Source organism: Apostichopus japonicus, chromosome 9, assembly GCF_037975245.1.
Source record: "Apostichopus japonicus isolate 1M-3 chromosome 9, ASM3797524v1, whole genome shotgun sequence".
Taxonomy (NCBI): Eukaryota; Metazoa; Echinodermata; class Holothuroidea; order Aspidochirotida; family Stichopodidae; genus Apostichopus; species Apostichopus japonicus.
The window spans coordinates 21,887,757-21,914,940 of record NC_092569.1 but is presented as its reverse complement, the minus strand read 5'-3'; the positions used below and the strand labels follow the sequence as shown (position 1 = coordinate 21,914,940).

Sequence of the window (27,184 nt, the reverse complement as noted above, 5' to 3'; positions counted from 1 at the left end):
AAACTTGAACTTTCGAAAACCTCATTTACATCTGGTACGCGACTATTTAGTCTGAAATGATAAATGTAATACTTCATGTGTAAAAAAGGAATTTTTATTTAAGAGTAATTTATATATGGTACACAATTTTATTTTCAATGTCGATAACTAAATTGTTCTGTCAGCTCTATGTTAAAAGGAATTATTTACATAATGCTTAAAATGTATCAGAGCTATGTATTTCCCCTCTCTTCTTTTATAAATATAGATGACTTGTATCTATATATAAATACATGAACACATACACAAATACAAAGATATACACATATATATATATATATATATATATATATATATATATATATATATATATATATATATATATATATATATATATATATATATGGTCGAGGTAGATATGATCATGTGACATGATCTGCATTGAGTTAAAATCAAGGAGAGGGTGTACTTTAAAATAATATTGATTGTGTATAAGTCTGTTAGAGGACTGGTTCCTAAATATATCCATGATATATTGGTAACCTCTGACCGTAACAGAAATACAATATTGATAGAACCTCTAGTTAAATCCTCGTGAGGGTATCACTTGTTTGCGAACACTGGACCTAAATTGTGGAATAAGCTTCCTAACAGCCTCAAAGAAATCCAAAATGCTGCTACTTTTAACAGGCAAGTAAAGCACTACTTATTTGTCATTGGTCATTGTCAATGGTTGTTATTATTATTATTATTACTATTACATATATATATTACATATGTATATATATATATATATATTGTGTTTTGTATGTATAAAGGGCACTACCACAAAGGTTGAACGCAACGTGCCCTTTGTGAGACATAAAGAAAAACGATATAGAGTCGTAAGATTCCTTGATGACAACTTTGCCTATCAGATCCGCTTCATTTACTAAAGGAAGCATTTGTATACACGTTAGTGTGTTAGCAGTCAGCTATGAGAGACATTCCAGTTTGTGCGCATTATATGTCCTGTTCTCAAGGAAGGAAACATGGAGCTTAAAAACTCAATCGAAAGATTAATTCGTGAGCTGCTAGCTGCTTTCCTTGTTGGTTCAATTGCGCCGAATATGGTAAGTTGCTTTCACCATTTGACGAATTGCAAACCATTGTTGCGATGCGTTGGAAACTGCTTATTCTACCGGTGATTTGCAAAATATATAATGTTCTAATTTAAGTTACCATAGTTAGCCGTCGCGGAAACAGGGGTGGGGTGTGGGATGTAACCCCACCATCTATTTTCGACCCAACACAAACACGTCAAATAGTAATTAGCATAACTTGCTAGTAGACCTGATTACAGAACAAATAGTCTAAATATTCCCCAAAATCCACCGTTTCACGTGTAAAATGGTATTGTTTCCTGCAGGAATGAGGACCTCCCTACCGCCTTACACGGGGATCGGATTAAACTACTCCGGGCTCACCCCTCCCCTTAGACGCGTCCCTGTTTAAGATACACACATGCAAATATGCTATACACGTCACTTAAGAGCCGTGAAAGAGTATTTTTCTATAGGAAATTAGGGGAATTGCGATAACATTGATCAAATTATCGCTCGGTTGGACAGCAATAATTTTATATCGCATACGTGTCTTAACCGTATTTTATAAGCCCGTCACACTGTAGTTTACACATTAAAGAAGGCACCATATTGTGATGTTCTACTGGTAAACTAGTAAACAGTGTGAAAGAACACGTGGGACAACATATCATGTATTCATAGTAGATGTAAACAGTGTAGTCCCTGGAAGCAATACCACCATTAGGTTGTATTTTGAGCTCCTTATGTTAAATTCCGCAATTGCATTAGAGAAAAGAAACATTTTAATAAACAAAGACAAACGTTGAAGCACATGTGCCTCTTTGATAAAGTTTGATTTCATCGTCTTCAACATTGTGTGTGAAGATGTACTAAGTCTGTGATATCTCCCAAATAGATTAAGATCTCTCTTAGTTACTCGGGAAGATTTTCATGACAGTTATCGTTATCACACAGTCTACTAATGATGGTTGGGTTAGTGTCTCATTACATTAATATATAATAATAATAAATAATAATAATAATTTATTTTGTAAAGCGTAAAATCCACAAAAGTGCTCTAAAACGCTATGAACAGCAAATAAAGAAATATAAAAATATGACACAAAATATGTAGTAAAAAATGCAGAATTAAATACAATATAAATGAGTATGAAAAAATAAAAAGCATGCACGTTTGAGTATTGCACATGAAAGGAATTTAAAATACACAGTTTAAATATTGCAAAAATGCTGTCTAAAAAGGAAGGTTTTCAGCTTTGATTTAAAGGTCGTTAGACTAGAAACAGTTCTAAGTTCAGCTGGCAGCTCGTTCCAGAGGCGTGGCCCAGCCACGCAAAAAGCTCTGTTCCCATAGCTGTTTGTCTTGGTGATCGGAACCTCCAGACGACTATGACCAAAAGAACGTAGGGCTCTTGTTGGCTGATAAAGACGGATCAGATCTTGCAGGTATGGAGGTGCCATGTTGTTCTGGCACTTGAACACAAGAAGAAGGACTTTGAATCTAATCCGCTGTGATACTGGCAGCCAATGAAGTTCATGCAATATTGGGGTAATATGACTAGATGTTTTTGTTAGTGTAACGATCCTTGCTGCTATGTTTTGAAGCCTTTGCAGTCGTTTTATTTGTTTAACTGGTAGTCCACATAAAAGTGCATTGCAATAATCCAGTTTAGATGTTATGAAAGCATGGATTAACTGCTCTGTGGCTTCTCTGGTGAGGTATTTTCGTATTCTTCCGATGTTGTACAGATGGTACTGAGCAGACCGACACACAGATGTTATATGGTCTTCCATAGAGGCATGCTTGTCCATTATGACACCGATGCTCTTTGCCACATCACTAGGCTCCACCTGATGGTCACCAATAATGAGGCTTGGACACTCTATCTTTCTGGCCAGATGCTTTGATGATATTAGAAGCACCTCAGTCTTTGAGTCATTCATTTTCAGGCATTTGTGTGACATCCATTGCCGAACTGAGGTTATGCACTTCTCTAGACGGTGCACAGTGATAGTAATGTCATTGGGATGGAACATAAGATAGAGACTCGAGTCGTCTGCATAGAAGTGATAGTCCATGTCCTGTGAGCGAAGTAGCTGACCCAGTGAAGACGTGTATACCGTGAAGAGCACAGGCCCCAGGACCGAACCCTGGGGCACGCCACATTCTAACGTCTGAGGGTCAGAAGAATCCTTTCCCAGGCACACAATCTGTTGGCGATCACTGAGGTATGATGTCATCCACTTTAAGGCGGTACTTTTAACACCAAGGTCACTGAGTGTAGTAAGAAGCTGGAGGTGGTCAACCGTATCAAAAGCCGCCGAAAGGTCTAACAGAACCATCAGGCACGCTTTCTGACCTCCAAGAGCTACCATCACATCATTCTGAATGCGCACGAGGGCAGTCTCGGTGCTGTGGTGTTTCCTATATGCAGATTGATGAGTCTCCTGTAGACCATTGTGTTCAAGATAGGATGTAAGACGGGATGACACAACTTTTTCTAGAATCTTTGAAACAAATGGAAGGTTTGACACTGGCCTATAATTTGAGAGAACGGTAGGATCCAGCGAGGGTTTCTTGATGAGTGGCGTCACATGGGCGAGCTTGAAAGCGGATGGTACATCGCCAGTTATGAGGGAGTTGTTCACAATAGTGCTGATAACTGGCAAGAGAGGTGTCACACACTGCTTAAGGAGATTTGTAGGCAGCGGATCAAGGCCACAGCTCTTAGACGGGGAGGCCATTATGATCCGCTTCAGTTCATCCTCTGTAGCTGGCTCCCACATATCTAGTGCACAAGATGGCGGTTTCTGCACTGTCAACGAGAAGGATTTTGACTTCCCTTCACTGACTATACTGGCTCTAATTCTGGTGATCTTGTCAATGAAAAATGTGCTAAACTCATGCACAAGGTCCTTAGAATCCTTGTCGGGGGGTAATGTTGGTGTTGCCTTCCTACCCAGGAGATTGCTAACAACAGAAAAGAGCTTCTTGGAGTCACCGCTATTTTCAGAGATGATGTTGTGGAAATGACTTGACTTTGCTTCTGCTATCATGATGTTAACTTTTCGCTTAGCTTCGATGAACATATCTCTGTGCACAGTAAGCCTGGTCTTTCGCCACAGCCGCTCACACTGCCTCCGCTGCTGCTTGGCCTCTCTTATCAGAGCCGTATACCAGTCTGGCTGTGAACGCGCCGGAACGCGTCTGGTCTTCTTTGGGGCATGACTGTCCACGATGGAAGATAGGACAGAGTTATACAGACTGATGGCATTGTCTGCTGGAGTGTCACTAGAAATTGAAGCAAGAGATGAGGCACTAATATCACAGATGAAGCTGTCAGGCTGAATGGCCTTTGTCCTTCTGTAGGTGATTACCTGTGTTTTAGGCATAGGGCAGTGTAGGGGTAGCACACAGAACACGGGGTAATGATCAGAGAGACATTTATCCTCAACAGCAACACGTGGCACAATGTTATCCATGTTCCTGGTCAGTACCAAATCCAGCGTGTGCCCACCACGATGCGTAGCCCCAGTCACATGTTGAGTCATTCCAAGTGACTCCACTAAAGAAATGAACTCTGCTCCCTCCTTATCTGCTGGCTTGTCAATGTGTAGATTAAAGTCTCCGAGGACAAGGAGAATACCGGTGGATATGACGAGAAGTTCAAAATAAGCAGTTATTTCCTCCATAAAAGTTCTAAAGCTGTTACCATTTGTCTTTGATGGTGGTGGCCTGTAGATGGTCACTAGGCGCACAGGAGGAGTAGTCTGCATCACACATTCCAGGCACTCAAATGATTGGTAACTATTAGATGTATTGGGTACCAATAAGATAGAGTCTCTGTGCATGACAGCAATGCCCCCTCCTCTACCTTTCCTGGGGACATGCTTCACATGATAACCTGGTGGCTTTAGCTCTGCCAGAATGACCTCATCTCGCTCATCACCTTTAAGCCATGTCTCAGTAATAACACATGCATCCAAAGCATTGTCCATGGTGAAATCACAAAGTTCTGTAGCTTTGTTGCACACGGAGCAAGGGTTAATCAGGCAGAGTTTCAATGGCATAGAGTTAGTAGAGAAGGAACCAATCAGCTGATCTGTGTTGTTGTTGTTGTTTTTGTCCGGCCCTGGATGACCTTGACCCCTGACCAGGCTGATAAGGTTATCATAGTTGGCTGAGCGTTGTTTAATCACTTGTCTGGCCAGTGTGTTTGTCAGTCTCACAGGTATTCTTCTCCTTTTAATCCCCTTTGTGCCCCGGCTGGTTGGCTTAACAGCACTTATTCCATTTCTTTTGAGAGTGTTGTAGACTTGGATCGGTAGCCGGAGCAAAGGCTTGGTCAAAGATACACGGATACTAAGCAGTTGTGCGCTGGTATACTTAAGCATGTTGGAAGGCAGTCAACCGTGGCAGAATCAAAGACGTATAACTTGAAGAAAACCACATAAATATGCACTTTCTAGTCCGTCAAATTGAAAAATGATGTTATGTACAGACTCTCTGATATTTCGAAAAACAACAGTCCATTCTACAAAATTGTATGATGAATAACTTCTGCCAAAAAATCGATGTAAACAGGAGCTGCGAAACATATGCAACCTCACAGGGTGCTATACATACACAAACTTATATTTCGATTTATCTCTATTCTTGTTGAAACTAGTGTTAGAAATCCTTGGCTTATTTAGTATGGATGTTGTTGGCCAACAACATCCAGGATAACAAAATGTGTTCCACAGCGACACAAAGGACAACAGCAGAAGCCGAGCCTACATGTCAGTAATTGAATTAAGTTTAGTTTACAATACACTTTAATTGTAGTTCATAGGTAACAAAGTCCCGGGGCATACTGCAATGTTGTAAAAGCTTATATGTGAAACGACCACGACATTTTACTTTTTATACAATATTTTCATTAAATTATATATCAATATATATATATCAATTAAGTTAAATTCACAATTGCCTTTATTTGTTTAATTTATCCCCAAAATGACGGCCGATTGTTATATAAATAAACACTATTATTTAATTTTTTTTTATCGGAAGATCGCCGCAACCAGCTACGATACTAGACTTTCATTGAGTAAGTTCTTTAATCTCTTCCTCAATATAAAACTAAATTACCTTACATTTTGACAATCATTCAAGTTAACATACTCATCATGCTTTACCTTTCCTGTGCACAATTTAATAACCAGTACTATAATTTCACATACAATTACAATACAATGCCTATATTATCTTAAACTTAACTTTCATTCTGAGCAGGCAAAAGCATATTTGACCTTCAACAACCTCTGTATCCCAGGGATTGTAATGAAGCCTTCACCATGTTCTCTACATGCAGTACGGGCACTGGTGTCTACCAGATCAAGCCCGATGGGTATGCAGAACCATTTGAGGTGTACTGCGAAGATGATTTAGAAAATGTGGTTTGGACGGTACGTATTAGATTCTATCACGCTTTATGAAACATATACAAGGGAAATAAAGACACAAACGACGTCAGTTAAAAATAAGTACAACTCTAATGTTAAGATACAATGACCCATGGGCGCAGATCAGTGTTGGATAATGGTTGGGACGCGTGTCCGTTCTCTGATACTTAGCGGAGCGCGACCATGGGTTCGCGCGTAGCATACAATAATTTTTTTGGCAAATATACCACCCAGATTGCCGAAAATAACACTTCCCAGACCCAATGATGCTCCCAAACCTCCTTAAGTTTTAGATCTCATTGCTTAGAAATTTAGTTTGAGTAAATACTTGGGCGTCTGCAGAGAAAAAATCAGGGGACAAAGAATCCAAGTAGACTTTTGTATACGATGAGGCTGGGAATGGGTCTGGGGTCCTCTCCCAGAAAACAATTATAGATTGCCGCAAATGCGATTTCCGTCCTATACTGTCCTATACTGTGGATAAATATAATAAAATGAGAACTGCTGCATGTCATTTGCATATTCTGGATCAAACTGTTCCAAAGTTCAATAAAGTCTAAATTAAAGTGCAGCTATTGGTCAAGACAAATTGGTGAGGTCACGGTATATCATGTCCCCACCACTGAAAAAAACGTTGGTGGGGACGCGTCCCGCTGTCCCATCTGCGCACAGGCAATGACCTATTGGAAAGGCACTTGGACGGATCTGTTGGATTTTGGTAGATCCCGGTAAGACTATAATAATCGACGTCTAGTAAACAGGAGTAAAATTTTATTGCGATAGGTTTCTCTCGCATTTTGGCGAATCGCTTGCTCAGATCAATTGTGTTAACCAGTTTTCAATTCGTTCTAATTTTTCGTTAAACTACAATGACCTGTTATTGAAAGCAATGCATTCTTTCGTACGTTTCAGGTCTTAGAAAGGCGCTTGGACGGAGCTGTTGGATTTAATCGAACTTGGTTTGACTATAAAAATGGTTTCGGTTTCTATGGTAGTGAATTTTGGCTCGGACTTGACAAAATAGCGTATATAACAAACCAAAGAAATTACCAGCTTCGAGTGGAATTTTCTACAGAGTCGAATATTATGTATAAGCTGCACTATGACTACTTTATGATCACAGACGAATGGGGAAACTACACACTCTCAAATATCGAGTTACACACCTCAAACCAAAGTAAGTGCACTTCACTAATATGCTTCGCGATGGAAAGAAACATTTGCAAATTAGAAGTAGTATTAAATAATATTGAGTTTGCATGTTCCCATGAATTGTCTAAAGATACAGATATTAATATTACAAGTGATATGTAAAAACGAAGTTATAACTAAGACTTAACTTGCTGACGCAATTTTGATTGTATATAGTCTACTAGATCTGGTGTACATTAAAATGTCTCACTTAAATGAATCAAAACACAGATAATTAATCTTTAATTTGTTTTTGCTCTTTCTAAATTTATGGAAATGGGAATCCTTCTGTGAAGAAAATTGTACTTTGGTATACGGTGATGACAAATTGAATAAATATAACAATTGAATTCTTATTTTTCATGTTCAAGAAGGTGGTGAATGTTGTAGGACTTTTGTTTATTTTGCGATATCTCCTTATCGACTACAATAAAATCAATATGCAATTATACCGGTTAACATTTAGCAAATGATAAAAACTGTGAAACAAATATTGTGCACATATTGTGTCATATCGTATTTCAGTCGAATAGCTATTACCTTTGTAGTAATTATTGCGATCGCAATAAAGATTCATGGTTGTATCAATCAAAAGAAATCATTACAAAAATAATGATGATATTCGACTCAAATTGTAGCTACCACGCAGTTGATTATATTAAACAAAGAAGATTAACTATTTGTAAACTTAAAACTGTTGGTTGCTAATATTTACTCCTTTATGGATAAATGCTTTTGGTATAAAGTTATTTCATTATCCTTCACTTCTTAACCGATAAAAAAATAAGGAAAAGTAATGATAATAATTAAATCAACCACGTAAAGTATGTTTGTCGCTTACAAACACTTGACTTGGTGTAGAACCACCTGCTTTCACTGATCCCTTTACATTTGTGATCATGTTCACATGTTCTAACAGTTCGACTTGTTAATGGCACCACTCACATGGAAGGACGTGTCGAGATTTACCATGATGGTCAATGGGGTACTGTTTGTGGTAATTATTGGGATGACAACGACGCGTCGGTGGCTTGTCGTCAACTTGGTTATAGTGATACTGGGATAGCAACAGGTAACGCTAGCTATGGTGAAGGGACAGGCCCAATATGGCTGGAAAACATTGCTTGTTCCGGAGGAGAGGGCAGCATTGATCACTGTGGTAACTCTGGATGGGGACAACAAAATTGTGGACATAACTTGGATGCTGGAATGCGTTGTTTAACAGGTACAACTGTCTCAATTATGTTATACGTACTAGCTTTATCATAGACATATAAATCACTGAACCGTGTTATATACATATTGGCCAATACATTACATAGATATAAATATATGTTTGATCTCTAAAGTAAGGCAAAATATGTCACCAAAAACAGAACTAGTATTGTTCGATACAGGTGACAAACGCCTATAGTGGAATTACGACTTTCCTTATCGGTTTCAAACCTTTGGACATACAATCAGCGTCCATAGCCTAGTGGTTAGGATGTCCGCGTACAGAGCGGTAGGCCCTCGTTCGAATCCCGGTGGAGGCTGGAAGTTTTTCCACTGTACTTGATTTTCCAACTCATTACGATTTTCAATTTTATATATGTATATATATATATATATATATATATATATATATATATATATATATATATATATATATATATATATATAAGTAAATGCCTTGGTAAGTACAGCTGTTACTCGGAGTTTCACGCCCTTAGGGTGGCGATCGTCAGACAACTGAACAAATGAATGTTTAGGCTCTGCTTTTATAGCATAGAGCACTCTTCTTGCAGTCCTGATCCTTCCTTGATATATATATATATATATATATATATATATATATATATATTTCGAGTTGGTTATCATCATGTTTGATCTCACGAGTGGCAAATATAACACCAAAACAGAATCACAATATCCGATTATTGGCGCCTTTATATCGAATTTGTATTCACTATACAAGGTGGTGCCATTTAGATGTACCGTACCGTTATTGCTCTTTACATGCTCTTTTCTAAATATCACTATGTTACAGTTCGTTTGGCTAGTGGAGAACGTCCACATGTAGGCCGTGTTGAAGTTTACCACAACGGCCAATGGGGTACAATATGTGATGATGAGTGGGATAACCACGATGCATCCGTCGTGTGTCGTCAACTTGGCTATGGGGACGTCGGAACTGCTAATTGCAGAGCAAGCTTTGGCTCCGGGGTAGGTCAAATTTGGTTAGATAATATTGCTTGCAATGGATCTGAGAACAACATTGAAAATTGCACAAGTAACCAATGGGGACAACACAACTGCGGACACAGTGAAGACGCCGGAGTTATATGTGGCACAGGTAAGGTGTGATTCTTTAGTCGCTGATGACTTTGCATTCCACTCCGTTGTAATGCTCTTAGATATTTATGATACGTCAGTGCATGGATCGTGTTCCCTATGTCACGTCATTGCCTCAAATAAGCCCCTTACAACTATGTGAGCTATCGCGTACTTTATTTTACAATTTGTTTCCTGTATTCCAACCGACTTAACATTGCAAAGATCAATCTTCCTGATCCTACCCTCGACAGCCTCAAAAGGTTCTGTATTGTAAACCCAACATTAAAGAACACATTATATGGTCAGTTGTTGCAGACTTAAACGGCAATCGTTATTCCATGGTTGAATTACTTTGCCAACACTTGCAGTTCGTGTAAGTAACGTAGCACAACTTGTCGATCACTAAGTTGTCGTATGCTATAGTAGACACTTTATGAAGCCGATACAATGGTTGTTCTTCATATCGTTATTTGTTTTTTTCCAAAACGAAAAGTATCATGGAAGTTCAACATGGATAGTAGCCGAACTAATGTATTGCCTAAAGTAATATGTTAACATCTCAATACACACCATGCAAATTGACATATATCGTTGAAGCAATGGAGTAAAGACAAACATTCACACACAAGACGTATTGCACATTTCTATTAATATGATATATTCTTGGGATTTGGTAGTCACTAGCGTGTCTATAACACAGGATGATGATATTAGTTGGATGTGTTTCTCTTTTACCAAGAGACAACCATAACGGGATCTTTGGAAATTGAAGACAACTTTGTTCATGATTTAACCCATACAGTTCGTTTAGTCGGTGATTCGGTGTTTCCTCGAGAAGGTCACGTGATGGCTTACCGTAATGGTCAGTGGGGAATATTATGTCGTGATTCGTGGAATGACCGAGACGCAGCAGTCATATGTCGTCAACTTGGGTATCACGTCGGAGGTGTGGCTTTAGATAGAACTGCGTTGGTTGACAGTGGTTCAACTTGGGTGACCGACTTCGCCTGTACAGGACTGGAGAACAATATTAACGATTGTCATAGCCGGGAATGGGATCGACAAAATTGCAACCACAGTGAATACTCTGGCCTTTCTTGTAGCACAGGTGACTTTGAAATATATATATATATATATATATACATATATATATATATATATATATATATACATATATATATATATACATATATATATATATATATATATATATATATATATATATATATATATATATATATATATATATATATATATATATATATATATATATATATATATATATATATATATATATATAACAGGACTGTCGTTATTATTTGTAGTATAAACAATATCTTTGGAACTGGAATTAACATAGACTGTTCAGTTCCTTTAAATGGTTGCTTTCACAGGGGGTACACCTTTACAGGGAGAACCTAGAGATAACTACAAGGAAAGAAATGTAACAAAACAAATATAAAAACAAGCAGAGATGGATGAAATCAAGAAAGGAAGACGATGAGGGGAAGTAAATTGCTGATTATCTGTATAATAACCCATAAACATTTTTTTGGGAAGAGAAATAATAATTTATTAGTTGATGTATAAAATACTAGTATATATTTCCAGTATATTTGTATTATTAATGTTTTCAATTCTTTTTCAGTCCGAATTTCTGGCGGTCCAGTACCCCATGAAGGACGGGTTGAAGTTTATCATGACAAACAATGGGGTACAGTATGTGATGACCAATGGGATAATGTCGATGCGTCAGTTGTGTGTGTTCAGCTGGGTTTTAGTCCCGAGGGTATAGCAATTTCCAATGTACCATACGGCACTGAATCAGGATTAATATGGTTAGATGATGTCAATTGTGATGGAACCGAATATGATATCGTCAACTGCGGTAATGGAGGATGGGGTCATCACAATTGTGAAGTAGGAGAAGTCGCTGGTGTTCAGTGTCTAACAGGTATCAATTTGATATTGGCCGTGGGTCCTCACACCCAGGGACGTAGCCAGGGGGGAGCAGGGGGAGCGACCGCTCCCCCCTTTCAGTGTCGAAAAAAAATGTTTAAAAACTGTTGTTTTTTTAGCATGGTATTTTGTCAGTGCTCTTTTGATCTTGAATACTCGTCAGCTCCGTTAACTCAATTATAATCGTAGTAACATTCACGCCTACTGATTCAACTACTTACTTAGTTTGGCAGATGCAATTAGTTAAATTTAGCCTATAGCCTATTACAAGCCTACAGTTGGCCACTGCGTAATAAAATACATATTGCTTACCTAACCGCACTCTATGGAATGTCACGAACTGTATGCACAACAACGTCGACAACGTTCGTTCTCATCCTTTCTATGATTCGTCCTAAGTTGTTGCACGAACAGCATGTTATGAAGCTAAGCTAGCAATCGTATGTGATACGCATTTCCTATAAATAATTATTACACTGCTAATACACTGCGATAACGATATTTGTTTTTAGGCCACTGCATATCTGGCTATATTCCAAAATATGAAAGTTTATATTGTCCATCAGTTAAGTTGGTCAAATGTATTAAAGTCCAGACATTGGACAATAAACAAGAATCATCTTACTTGAAAAATTGTAAAAGAGCACTATGTTTGTCTTTCTGATATATTATGTAAAAGAACATGTCAAAGAATTCAAACAGGAAACAAAATCTGCTGATAATATGATATCATATGATCAGGGGCGTAGCCAGTATGTAGCACTGTGGGCCCGGGCCTACACTTTTTTTGGCCAAGTTATCTTTTTTTAAAAACACCCATATTTCAAATCCATAAGCTTGCTGGACGAGTTTAAGAGTCTAGACAGGAATAACTATTGAAATGAACGTAGCAAGAATATGGCTTAATTAGGTGACCTAGTCTTCTAATTTAGGCTGTCATTTCTATCGCGTGCCGTTTCATTCAACACTCTACCCGCCGAAACAGACTATAGGATCCGATCTTGTCAGTGTTGTAACATCTAGTTAAGAACCTGTTTACGCAGATAATATTTCAGTTGAGAAAACAGTTGAGAAATTTGAATCAGATGGCAATCGTCGGATAGCTCTCGCCTTCTCTTATTAGGCTAACTTAAACATTTACAGTTGTATCAAAGACAATTATTGGCTATAGTTGTATCTAAGACATTTCTGGCCTATCTATATATGTAACTACAAGTATCAGCAGTTGAAAAGTAAGACTACTCTGTACATGTACCTTGCTAATTTTAAATACATTATGTATTATTGAATTATGTACTATCTTAACTTGTTTGTTTTTTGGGTTGAAAAGTGATATTGAATGAGGTGTCTCAAGTTAGCAAGAGGCCATGGAACCAGCATGAACACTCGGGAAGGGCCGTTTCCGGCCATCTGGGGGGTTTGTAAAACCCAAAATTTTCTTGTACGCTCCGCGCCAACCGATGGTGGCGCTCCGCTCAGATAGTCGTGCCTAAATTTTTGAAAATCGATATCAATCGCAAAAAGTGCTCCCCCTTTCAATTTCCTGGCTACGTCGCTGCTCACACCATAATAAATTGTTTAATTGTTTTCAATAATTAGCATGTTGTGTGACTATGATATCGGAACAAATAAGACGAAAGTTATGACTACTGGATTCTAACAGTCAAATAGTCAGCAAAAAAGGGATTTTATAGGCATTAGGTCAAACGGGAATCAGGAAGAACAAGAAAATATGAGGGTAGATAAAGGAAAGTGTGAAGTCATTTAGAAACATAGACCATCAGTTTGTGCTGACTTCTAACGGGAACAGAAGAGTGAAGTATCTTTTGTTAATTCCTAATCAGTTGTTATCATTACAGTTCGTTTAGTCGGAGGTACCTTTGCTCAAGAAGGACGAGTAGAAGTCTATCACAATGGCCACTGGGGGACAATATGTGATTATGGATGGGATGACAAGGACGCTACAGTTGTGTGTCGCCAGCTTGGTTATAGTAACATTGGTTCTGCTAGGAACAGTGCAGCAGTTGGTACCGGAACAGGCCAGATTTGGTTAGATGATGTGTCTTGCTCTGGATCAGAGATCCGCATTGAGGACTGTCGAAACAACGGATGGGGACAGCATAATTGTGAACATGGAGATGATGCAGGTGTTCATTGTGGTTCAGGTAAATTACGTGACACTTTGAAGAACGATTATCGTGTTTCCACATTATAGAGTCATATTAAAACTTTAAAAAAAGCTACCGATGAACATGCTGCTTAATATGGGGGAAGAACGGTGAGAATTATAAGAATCAATTTCTTCAAAGGCTAGGGACTACAAAAGTCAAATACTGCAGAACACATCACTATCAAAAACATAATGCACTGTGGTTGACAATCTATTTGATAAAGTTACCGAATTCCACATATAGCTTCGATAATGTGTTCTCGGTAGACGGATATGTACTTGCGTATAGGAATACCATACATTAATATTTATTACAATGGCATAGTAAAAGAGCAGATGCCAAATGCGGAGTGAAATATAACTGTTATATTCCTCATTTTATTACATCCATGATACAGTTCGTTTATTTGGTGGTACATTTTCTCACGAAGGACGCGTAGAAGTTTACCACGAAGGTCAGTGGGGCACAATATGTGATGATGGATGGGATGACAACGATGCGTCAGTTATATGCCGTCAACTTGGCTATAGCAATAAAGGATTCTCCAGTGGGTCCGCGACTTTCGGTGAGGGGTCTGGACAAATTTGGTTAGATGAAATCTCTTGTTCGGGACTGGAAAATGATATTCACAACTGTGATAGCTCAGATTGGGGGAATCATGACTGCAGCCACGACGAAGATGCTGGAGTGAGTTGTGGTACCGGTAAGCTCAGTAAGAAGACAATATATATATATATTTAACCACAGAGTTCTAAATAAGATAACAAAACATTAGGTCAGTTCTAAGTTATAAACAATACGTAACTGTTTTCACTGTGGATACTGCCATCATATTTTAAAATTTTAGATAAAATTTTCAACGTTGAAATAAAAACATTTTAAAACGTTTCAATATTGACAAAAGTTATGTTTATATACGAAAATAATTGTGTTAGTAGTTTGTCCGTCTATGAAATATGCTTGGTGATGCAATGGCCTATGTTCGAACAGGTCTATTTTTTTTTGTATGAGTCTCACGTACATGGTGGTCGCTGCTGTATAATCTAGTGGAATACTTTCACGGTTTGTTTCCGTGATAGTCGAAATAATTGTTATTGGCAATAATATTGCAGGTTAAGAGAAGAATAGCAAAATCAAACATGAAAGAGATGATTTCTAAGGAACGCCAAAGGATTCAGTAATATAAGATGATGATGTTAAAAGAGACGAAAATGATTTAAAAAATAATAATGATGAACAAAACATACAGCTTAGTCTTTATTGTGACATGTTTTCGTACAATGACGTCATGAACGGTTGCTGTTAATAAACATAGATCTTTCCTTTTAGTATGCAAAGCTAACGGGCTCAATACTTGACTGTTTTCCTACTACTGTTTCTTAAATTTACTGCAGTGCGCCTGGTTGGTGGGACAATTCCTCAAGAAGGTCGGGTAGAGGTGTACCACCATGGTCAGTGGGGAACAATATGTGATGACGAATGGGATGACAACGATGCATTAGTTATATGTCGTCAACTTGGTTATGAAGGCATCGGAGTTGGATGGCTAAGTGCAAAATTTGGCATGGGTTTAGATCCAATTTGGCTGGACGATGTAGCTTGCTCTGGATCAGAACAACTTATTGAAGAATGTGGGAGCAATGAATGGGGGAGCAAAATTGTGGACATGGTGAAGATGCTGCAGTTTCTTGTGTGACAGGTGTGATCAGGGGATTGAAATCATTTCTCGCATTTCTATACTTTTGCATTAACACATTAAGCAATACGGTGAAAATGAGTTCATTGGTCTTAATATTCAAACTGCTGGTATTGGCGTAAATCCTCGCTAGGCAACTTGTTAAAGCATTTCCCGAGAACATGAATTCCCAGTTCATTTCAGTACACTAGACATATTAGATGGACAATTAATCAACAACTAAATATCAAAGTGAGAGTAGATGCGTGTCGAACAGAGTCAAAAGCTCATTGCAATTAATCATGGAAAAATATTGTTTAAATTTGTAACCTAGCTACAGTGCAGTAATGCAGATTCTTTGCATTCCATTTCTGTCAAATTAAACTCGGTAAAATTGCACGCATTTGAAAACCTACTACTACTAACAGTATTGCTAGTATACTGCTACATTAAAATTCATCAAGTTATTTGGAAATTAATATGCTAGTTCCTTGTTTTGTTTTCTACTACAGTACGACTGGTTGGCGGAGTACATCCCCGAGAAGGTCGAATAGAAGTCTATCACGACGGTCAGTGGGGGACAATATGTGATGACGGATGGGATGACAACGATGCATCAGTTATATGTCGTCAACTTGGTTATGGTGACGTTGGAACTGGATGGCAAAGTGCGAAATTTGGCAGGGGTTTAGGTCCAATTTGGCTGGATGATGTAGCTTGCTCTGGATCAGAACAACTTATTGAAAATTGTGGGAGCATTGCATGGGGGGAGCATAATTGTGGACATAGTCAAGATGCATCTGTTCACTGTGGTACAGGTATGATTGCAAGATGAAACATAATGTTAACGTGTTAGAGGTTTATGTATTAATTCCTTAAAGGAAAGAGGGTGCATTAGTCAACTTAATACTTAAGATGTAAAATAATCGGGGCTCTTACTTAGAAATGTAATGCCTTGAAGGAACATATCCAAAATAGCAGAGTTATGAAGGTTGAAATGTCGCCCAACTGGAGTTTAGTCATGAATGTGTAGACTGTTGGTATAAAGCAATGGACACGTTTCTTGAAAGTAGTTTTGGATTCACCGATATACTGGATATACTACAGAGTCTGCATTAAATGAGATCAATAACATTATATGTCTCTTTGAATTGCTTGGTGAACTCTCCTGTTAATGTGTCCTCTGACAATGAGATAGTGCTGTGAATGATGAATAATATTAAAATAATTACAGCAAAAGCTAAAACGAAGAGCTTGATGTTCGGTTCTCCTTCCTAGTCCATTTTCCTTCCTTTCAATCTCCATTACTACTTCCATCCCATATTTACACCCCTCAGAGTTGATCTACACATCCGTTAATCCTCTAGCTGATCTTGCATTTCTTTACCGTTTCTTTTTTGTGCTTAACTTTGCTGGCAGTTTTTATTTCTGTCTTTGATAATACTTCTTTATTATAACAACACATATGACATCATGATTGTTTTACTTCCGTGATACTTAAGGTGTGTAGTGTCAATATATGTGAATGTAACGGCTTGTCAGTTTTATCTAATGACGACAAAAAATATCCATATATTACCGTAAATGGGCATTATACAGTCAGTAAAACGTTAACTGGAGACTTTGTTCAATTCCTGGGTGTATATCAGTTGTTAAAATTGTCGGGGATTGTGATGAAGTTTAAAAGTTTCCAGCAGTTTTGAAAATTGCCTATGGTAGCATCAACACAGATTACTAGAATTTGATCATCTTCATATGTTATTACCATTGCAGTTCGTTTAGTCGGAGGCGCTTTTCCTCAAGAAGGACGCATAGAACTCTACCACGATGATCAATGGGGGACAATATGTGATCATGAATGGGATGACAAGGACGCTTCAGTTATATGTCGCCAACTTGGTTATAGTGATATAGGTATTTCCAGAGGCAGTGCGATTTTCGGGGAAGGTTCTGGACAGATCTGGTTAGATGAAATGTCTTGTTCAGGTCTGGAATACAATATTCAACACTGTGACAGGTTAGAATGGGGAATACACAACTGTGGACACGATGAAGACGCCGGTGTCAGTTGTTACACATGTGCTTATGGGAATATAAATAATATATAAAATATATATAAATAATATATATATATATATATATATATATATATATATATATATATATATGTATATATATATGCATACTATCGCAATGTATGTTCAGGAGAACTTTAATAATCAGTTCATAAACCATGTAATTTTCAAAATATTACACATATGGACGGTTAGTGTTTTCTCGGACAAAACGGTAACTTGGTCCTTTGTTTTAACCGGCTTACTGTTTTCATAGTAGTATGCATTCTACATATATGTACTATGCATGTAAATCTTTTGACGGGCAACAACTTCAATATGATGGATTGATGTATAGGTGTATATCATAGTACTGTTTACTATACATAGTCTATGACATATGCATTGTGTGTTCATTCGTTATTAACAAGACACTACAGAGCTCAAATGTCATTGTCAGTTCTCGATTCCAATAACATAATTTATTTAGCCGAGGGAAAATGTCAGCAAAGCTATGTGGTATTAAAAGACAACAACTATTTTAAGTCACGCAATCAGCATTGAACATGTTTAGGACACAAGAATTGTCGTACGTTATGACAAGTCAATATGCTGGCACGGGTGTGCCACATGCAACCTTCTCAGTGATATGTTATTATTCTAAGAAAAACAAAACAGTGGGAATCTGGTCCACTGTTTAGGAATTATATACTTTCCTTCCAGTGTGAAAAACTGAAAATGATTTAATTGATTGACTAATAATTCCATAAAGGCTATCAGTATGTTAGATTTAATATTTTTCTTTATTTCATTGCAGTGCGCCTGGTGGGGGGGGGGGGATCTAATGGAGAAGGAAATTATAATCAAACCATTGATCTTAACGCGTCGCACATGTCCTTTAGACACGGCCACCATATCACAATACTTTCATAAATATAAAGAGAAAGTCAAAGTTATATTGTTTGCTAAATTTTGTACAGTGCGTCTGGTTGGTGGGATCAGTCCCCGAGAAGGCCGGGTAGAAGTGTACCACGATTATCAGTGGGGTACAATATGTGATCACGGATGGGATGACAACGGTACATCCGTAATATGTCGTCAACTTGGTTATGGAGACGTCGGAACTGAATTGCCAAATTCAAATTTTTTTGTTGGAGCAGGCTCAGGCCCAATTTGGCTGGATGATGTTGCTTGTTCTGGATCAGAACATAATATTGAAAACTGTAGGAGCAGTGGATGGGAAATACACAATTGTGGACATCATGAAGATCTTGCAGTTCATTGTGGTACAGGTACGATAAAAAGACCTAACGCATTGTAACATTATTCACCAAAGATGCAATTCATTCCTCTAAGGAACGACGATGAATTTGTTTCAATGTCTTCTATCAGCATAAAATGGCATCTTGTTCATCCTATGTCACTCATACTTAAATGAAACTATGTTTATTAACCTTTCATGTTTTAAGTATTAACCAAATATTGTGCTTTCATCCACGTAGTGAATAGAAATTTACAGCTTGTTTTAAGAGAGATTTATTTAAACTACCTACTACGTTTAATAATGGTGATGTTTAACTTACTAGGTAACGTAGTAATATGATTACAAAACGGTTACTTTGTTTTAAGAACATGAGAGCACTATTCTGAACTCCATTTTAAATATGTCAAGAACAAACAAACGACTGTCGATGTGATATTTAACGCTTCTGATATTAAAGCAAACAATCGCATTATTAAAAGAGAAAATTGCTCTGTATCCAAATATTGGAGAATTAGTGATGGCTTACAGATTTCTCAGTCTTTTTTTCTCGTTTTAAAATTCTGCATTTTTTGTTACCTGGTCAGCCCAAAATGTACCTTAAATTCCACAAATTAAATTATACTACGTGGTTAGCTTTTTTATTGTTCGTCTTTATAAAATGTTGTAAGGACTCAGATGTTTTTAAATGTAAAAGTATGACACTCTTACGTAGAGACATTTAAGTTCTCCGTTCAGTTTATTCTAAATAGCTCTTGGGAATGTAAAGTGACCCATCAGAAAGGAGTACCACCTGTACCAAATAAGGAATCCTTCAAAATAATGCCGTTGTATGGGAACTCTCAAAGTTGAAATTGACGATTTCTGCAGAAGAGATATCGACGGTTGTGTAATAATAATAAAGTGCGGAATGAGTCCATAAGTTACACCAGTACATATCTACTCAATATCGCAGTGAAGGAAAGTACTTGGATAATAATGGTAAAGTAATAATTAAAGTTTAGCAGGATTTCCGTTTGTTAACTTTGTAGCATGTTTGGTCTACTATTTCTTATTTCTCATAATCAATCCATTCACCTTAAGGCGCCGCACATGTCCATTATCCATGCCCACCATATGACAATAAAGAGACATGCTAATGTTGTTTCTGATTTGTGTACAGTGCGACTGGTTGGTGGGATTAGTCCACGAGAAGGCCGTGTAAAAGTATACCACGATGGTCACTGGAGAACAATATGTGATGAAGAATGGGATGACAATAATGCATCTGCAGTCTGTCGTCAACTTGGTTATGGAGAATTCGGAATAAGCTGGCAAAGTGCACAATTTGGTGAAGCTTCAAGCCAAAATCTGTTGGACGAAGTTTCTTACTCTGGATCGAGACAAATGGTTGAAAACATTGGGAGTAGTGGGTGGGGAGATTACAACTGTGATCATAGTGAATATGCTGGAGTTTCTTGTGATACCGGTAAGATTAAAATGAAGTAGAGTAGAAGGTACTCGTGTGCCTTCCATGAGATGCATTTTGTCATTTACGTCATATTTAACTAAATCGATCGATCGAATGATGATGATGATGACGACGACGACGCTGACGGCGACGGTGACGGTGACGATGACGATGACGATGACGGTGATGAAGACGGTGATGATGATGGTGATGATGATGATTATTATTATTATTATTATTATTATTGTCTTTATTATTGCAGTTCGCTTAGTTGAAGGCAACTTTTCTCTTGAAGGACGAGTAGAAATCTACCATGATGGAGAGTGGGGTACAATATGCGATGATGGATGGGAGGACAACCATGCATCCGTTATATGTCGTCAACTTGGCTATAGTAATATTGGAAGAGCTCCTGGTAGAACGACCTTTGGTGAAGGGTCTGGACCGATTTGGTTAAATGAAATGTCTTGCTCCGGTCTGGAAAGTAATATTTACCACTGTGACAGGTTAGAATGGGGAAACCACGACTGTGGGCATCACAAAGACGCTGGAGTCAGATGTGAAACAGGTAAGGTTAGGAATTTATACCTGGCATTGCATCGAATTACATCACACATCTTCCCGCGCACCCACACACTTCCAGATGGGCGTGTGTTGGCTAATTAAGATATAATAAAGATAACAAAGTTACAAAAACAGCAAACAATTAAGAAAAACGGATAAATTCATGCCATTTGCAATGTTTACAGAAGAAAATTATACTTCAGGCAAACCGCCTTTCTTCAGTTGTATTAATGGATTGAAAGAAAAACTTAAACCCTATACCCAGGCTTGGATACTCGCATGAGTGCTCATGAAAGACAGTTCTCTGATGAGAACAATCGCGTGTATTCTAAGCTGTAGTATCGATCTTATATCTTGGTGGCTTCTTTCTTGGGATGTTGAAAAGTTACTATATAAAATGCTTCATTTAAGATTGACTAAGCCCCTATATGTATATATGTATGTATGTATGTATGTATATATATATATATATATATATTTATATATATATATATATATATATATATATATATATATATATATATATATATATATAATGTCTCTTAACAGTGCGTCTGGTTGGCGGTCAAACCTCGAATGAAGGGCGAATTGAAGTTTACCATGACGGTCAGTGGGGAACGATCTGCGATGATTACTGGGATGATAACGATGCCTCAGTAATATGTCGTCAACTTGGCTTTGAAAGCAATGGAACCGCAGTAGGTAGTGCACACTTTGGTGAAGGATATGGCGAAATATGGATTGATGATGCTGCCTGCTCAGGATATGAGGCAAATATTGAAGAATGCGGAAGCGCAGGCTGGGGTATTCATAATTGTGGGCACTTGGAGGACGCCGGTGTTTACTGTTGAATAAATACAACAGCGACTCGCGTTGATCCATCGATTGATTTTTAATTTACACTTACATTGACATTCTTTATGTTGTTATTCTCAATGGAGCAATGAATTTCCTTCTTATTGCAGAAGTAGATTATATATATCAAGTACTAAATGGGTCTTTTCTTCATTTTAAATGCCTTAAAGTTTGAAACATTACCGAAAACAAGCATTCAAAAAACAATTATTTCTTAATTCCCAAGTGAGAAGGTATAGTTGAATTCAATGCTTTGCTTCCTGACAATGATTATATCTTGGTTTATGACTGTACATGAAAGCAGTAAGTAAAATGTAGTGTTCAAGAAAGAAATATAGTTTTGAACGTCCGTAAGTGTGGTGTCGAAACGTTCCTTTAGTTGGAATTATGTATAAATACTTCTAGACGTGATAAAAACTTAAATAAGAGGTAACTTTCACGCATATTAACAGACGTATGACATAATATATATCATTGTTCTAATTTTGCAAGTATCGATGTCATTTATGTTAATGTATACGAACCTTTTTTATTTTGCCAACGTTACCGGAAACATCAATACATAATACTAACTTGTCAACACTTAGCAAACTAACATAAGAAAAGATAAACACAGTGTTAAATGAGTGATAGCAAAATCGAAGAGATCAAGGATAGCATATTGTTTGTAGTGTACTATGCTCATTACCCTACAAAGAAATAAGGGAGGTTTATACCATAATCGTGAACTGAATTTCAAAGTGAGGGGGAGCGTTGGTGTATAAACTTCCCCGTACTGACTTAAGTAGGGTATCAACTTGAAACAAATATTTAGATGGCAAATGCTGCATTCTGAGTCACATTTCAACTTTATATTAGGTTAATTAATAAGTTCCATAATTAGGCCTTAAAGGAATGTTTTGTTTGTAACTACTCTTGAAATTGTGTGTGAAGCTGAGAGAGATGGGTGAGTGGTACACCTAGAGATGTGGTCTATGTTTGCTCCGCTGATTGTAAAAGGAATCCCCAATTGCACCGAGTCACCCTCCTTATCCATTTGTGCACCATACAACCTCCCTCTTTGCACGCCACTAGTCTATACAACCATCCCTTTGGTGTTTCAAGTGCATCCATTTAACAGTGACTGATCCTCCTGCTTTTTACAGTTTCAAACATCCGAATACTAATACAAAAGAACTGTCCTTGGGCACGCCATGACTTTGCAAGAATTAAACTGGGGTTAAAATGCTCGGGAGTTAAACACTACACTACACTGTTACATGGTATTGCAGAAGAATTATTCTTTCAGCTTCGTAAAAGAAAATCGTCAATGAGTTTTCAGACTACTTAAATTAGCTTCTTGTTCGGCTTTGGTTCTAACTGTCCTGAGGGTTACGTAAGTCACGTTTAATATTTCGTTTACACTTCACAGAATATGCATAGTTTCCATGGATACATGCGAGGATGTTGTCAAGAGGTAGTACTTGGCATTAAGGCGTATATTTATCAGCTACTCTTACTTAAAACAGTTCGCAAAGTTGACTGTGACCATTCGACTTTGTTCTGTAATGAATTTCAATAACATTGATCAATAGCTCTGTCTACCGAATATTTTTGGTAATAATTAAGTTAAATCGAAAGCAAAGTTTCCAATGTGAAGAATAAGCTATCGTTTCCAACCCCCCCCCCCCCCAAAAAACAAAAACAAAAAACCTTAGCTTGATGAGTTGAATAGCCTGAGGGAGTTTCCTTGTGTTACAGAAATGTTGTACCACTTTTTCATTCAACCATTCAGTCAACGAATGAAGAAGGAAGTGCAGAATTAATTTTCTCCAACAACAAGAGATCGGTACATATTTACGTAGAGGCGAACAATATGTGACGGGGAAGGGAACTACCTTTAGGTAGAATGTGAACGTTGAGTACCCTCAATATAGGAATTCGAAGCACGATGAAAGTTCGAAGTCGATTGTTTAACAAAGTGTTTTGCCGGGTCAGTCATGCACTAAACTATTTTAGTTTGTTTTAAATTCCAGGGCTCTGTGGCGCTATTTAAATATTGCAAATCGCCTGTTTCAGAAGCTTCATATGAAAATTTTCAGTCAGCAAACGTTATGATCTTATCAGAAAAAGGCGTTTATAGTTTTCAAGTTATGTACAAATAATGACAGATTGAAAAAAATTCACGTGTCAAAATCTGTAACTATAGCTTATAGCGATATAAATTATGAAAGCTGCAATTTTTTTTTTTTTGATGATGATGATGATGATGATGATGATGATGATGATGATGATGATGATGATGATGATGATGATGATGATGACGATGATGATGATGATGATGATGATGATGATGATGATGATGATGATGATGATGATGATGATGATGATGATGATGATGATGATGATGATGATGATGATGATGATGATGATGATGATGATGATGATGATGATGTTCAGCAGTATGGTGTTTGATAAATGAAACATTCGACTAAAACTATCACTTGAAAAGGAACCACTAAATAGGCCATACTAGTAACTTTAGAAAGAAATAATAGTGTAAATCGAGTACATTGCTCATGGGTTATAATATCGTGCAAATAGAGACAAACGTGCTTTTCAACATTCGTTGGACCGATGGTTGAGTCAGAGCGTTTTCAAAACTTATCAATCTATTCCAGTTAAAAGAAACACAAAGGGACAGAAAGAGCCACATGCGCTGAGAACTTCGAAATTAATTAACTGCAAACAACAGGTTGACTTTACTTCCAGTTATTAGCTACATCATCCCTGAAATTGCATCTACTTTTGTTTGTAATTACATGAAAATACAAATGTAATGGGAACTGATTCCATTCGTCTCCTTACTTACTTCATAAATCGCCCGCCCCCCCCCCTCTTGCCCCTTTCTTATTATCATTAGCTAAGTGCTTCAATATCAGAGTTTCAAATGAAATCAGAAAAAGAGTATCATTACAAAATATCAAAACAAATTCGGGTCTCACAATTTTGTTCCATTTTCCTGTCAAGAAATTTCATCTGCTTCAAAAAAGAGGTGAGTTCAACTAAAAATTCCTTCTGATTTAGTGATAACCTTTGGTATATTGCTATGTTAACATATAAATGTGAACGTAACTTCCAGGGATCGGACTAAATTTGGTTAGATGATGTTCACTGGTCCGGAGGAGAGGTTAACATTGAGAACTGTGACAGCCTTGGCTGTGGAAACAATTGTGGACAGACACTATATACTGGAGTGTTGTGTAATGCAGGTAAAGTTGCCCGAATAATATTGCCAAGATGATTGTAATATCGTTTAATGTTTCGATGCAATCTAAATATTTAACAATCATAGGCATTTCGTGGAGGCTTCAAAATAATTATGTACTTTTAATTATGTACAGCAATTATCGGTCCTTAATATATACCAGTTTCAACTGATCAAGTTATGAGAATCGGTTGTTTAACAAATATTATTGTGGCATTCATTAGCAACATATCTAAACCTATCAAAGAAAAATATTACAATGAAAATATTTTTATTTTACTGATTTACTGATTGTTATTAAGTGAACCTATAGTGTCGCTTTAAATTCCTCGCGGATGTTACGTGTATAAATTTTGTATGTATACCGACTAAATGATCAAGTACTTTATGCAATTTTCCATTAAGTCTGACTTCAAAAGCAGCTTCCAATATGTTTATTTTACTTCCAAGCGTTACAATTCGTACATTAATATCGTCAAGTCTAACACGGAAGCTACTTCTCAGTAGAAAAGAAGATTTTTTGTTTACCTGATGCCCATCACAAAATATAGTTAAAGATGTATTTCTTATCTTCAAATTTTCAGTTCGTTTGTGAAAAAGCATGAATATATTAATAAACACCAACTTTCAAATACAAACTATGGCTGAACTATTGCTATTTTGACATAATAAATGTTTTAGTTCAGCCCCTGATCAAGAGACAGCTTGCTTAGAAGAAACTGACAAAAATCCACATATTTCTTGTTACTTTACTAAGCATTGCCAAATTGAATTACATCGTTTTTTGTTAATGTGCCATTTACTGGAAATGAAATATATTTCATGTCCAGTAATGTGTTCTGTACGTCTAACTGTGGTCATGTGATGTTCAGTTTTTCCAATGTCACAAAGCACTGTTGGTAATGCCGTTCAACTCCATAATTTATGAAAAATCGAGATACTACATATCTTCAAATTTGCTTTGTTAAAGCATGAAATTGCATCTATGGGATCTATATTAAGTATTCCATAAAAATCACAAATCCTAACTGATATTGATAGATTATCGTACATAAGAAATAAATAAATAATAGAATTCACATTGAAAAAAATCGCTTGGTTTCTTATAGTTGTATATTTGAAAGAAGTGAGACTATTCACCTCGTGTTAGTCAGGTCAAAATACAGTTTAACCCCCAAATATATGCTACAAAAGGTTTCTCAACAGATTCTGGTAGGATTTAGTGTACTTTATTATATACTAAAAGTTTACCAAAGTAGGACCCCCGGAACAGTGTTTTTTTTTCAATATGGCGTCCAAGATGGCCGCCGAAACCTCTTAATGATCATAACTATGTAACTATTACCTCAAATTTGATGATCTTGGTGTCTATCCCTAGGTTTTGGAGGGCAGGGAACAAATTAAGACAACTTTGGATATCATTGAACTGTTTAATCATTATGAAATTGAACTCATGACTTTCAGCTGTCCACTATCACCTAATGCACAAACACCTTTGGCCATAGAATAAGTTTCAGAGCGTTCAGTTTTGAGTGTCATCCTCCTCCTCAGTATCGACCTCTTGAGTGTTGTTTGGATTGTCACAGTTTTCAGTATGGCAAGGGCCACATGCATCAGTGCAAGGGAGTCCATAGCGTCTGCAGCTGCACCGAGAGGATTTGCATCCCCTCGAACAGTTGCAATGGATAATTTTCAGAGTTTGTCAGGCGCAGCATTGTTTTGGGTCATAATTGGAATTAACTGATCATTTTCCTGTTTCCATCCCTATTCAGTTGGGTTCATTTCATTTGCCATCCCCATCCATACCATACTTTTAAAGTACACACGTTGGCTATTGAATCTTGTTGAAGGTGATGTTGGGGAAGCCGTTCAGAAGTGAAAAATGCTTGAGCAGTTGCCACTTTTTTGGTGAAAATGATATGGCGCAGT

General features: G+C 37.3%; 1 protein-coding gene across 1 annotated transcript; it reads left to right on the top strand.

Annotated features, from left to right (window-relative positions):
* Positions 1-936: 936 nt before the first annotated feature.
* On the top strand, positions 937-23,597 carry LOC139973938 (scavenger receptor cysteine-rich domain-containing protein DMBT1-like). Its single transcript, XM_071980831.1, has 17 exons — positions 937-1,091; positions 6,121-6,157; positions 6,343-6,515; positions 7,425-7,689; positions 8,623-8,928; positions 9,733-10,038; positions 10,822-11,127; positions 11,668-11,973; positions 13,838-14,143; positions 14,547-14,852; positions 15,544-15,843; positions 16,337-16,642; positions 17,598-17,903; positions 18,859-19,170; positions 20,302-20,607; positions 20,852-21,157; positions 21,703-23,597. Exons 1-17 carry the CDS (start codon positions 1,011-1,013, stop codon positions 22,002-22,004), a joined length of 4,530 nt encoding a protein of 1,509 aa, XP_071836932.1. The 5' UTR covers positions 937-1,010; the 3' UTR covers positions 22,005-23,597.
* Positions 23,598-27,184: the final 3,587 nt, after the last annotated feature.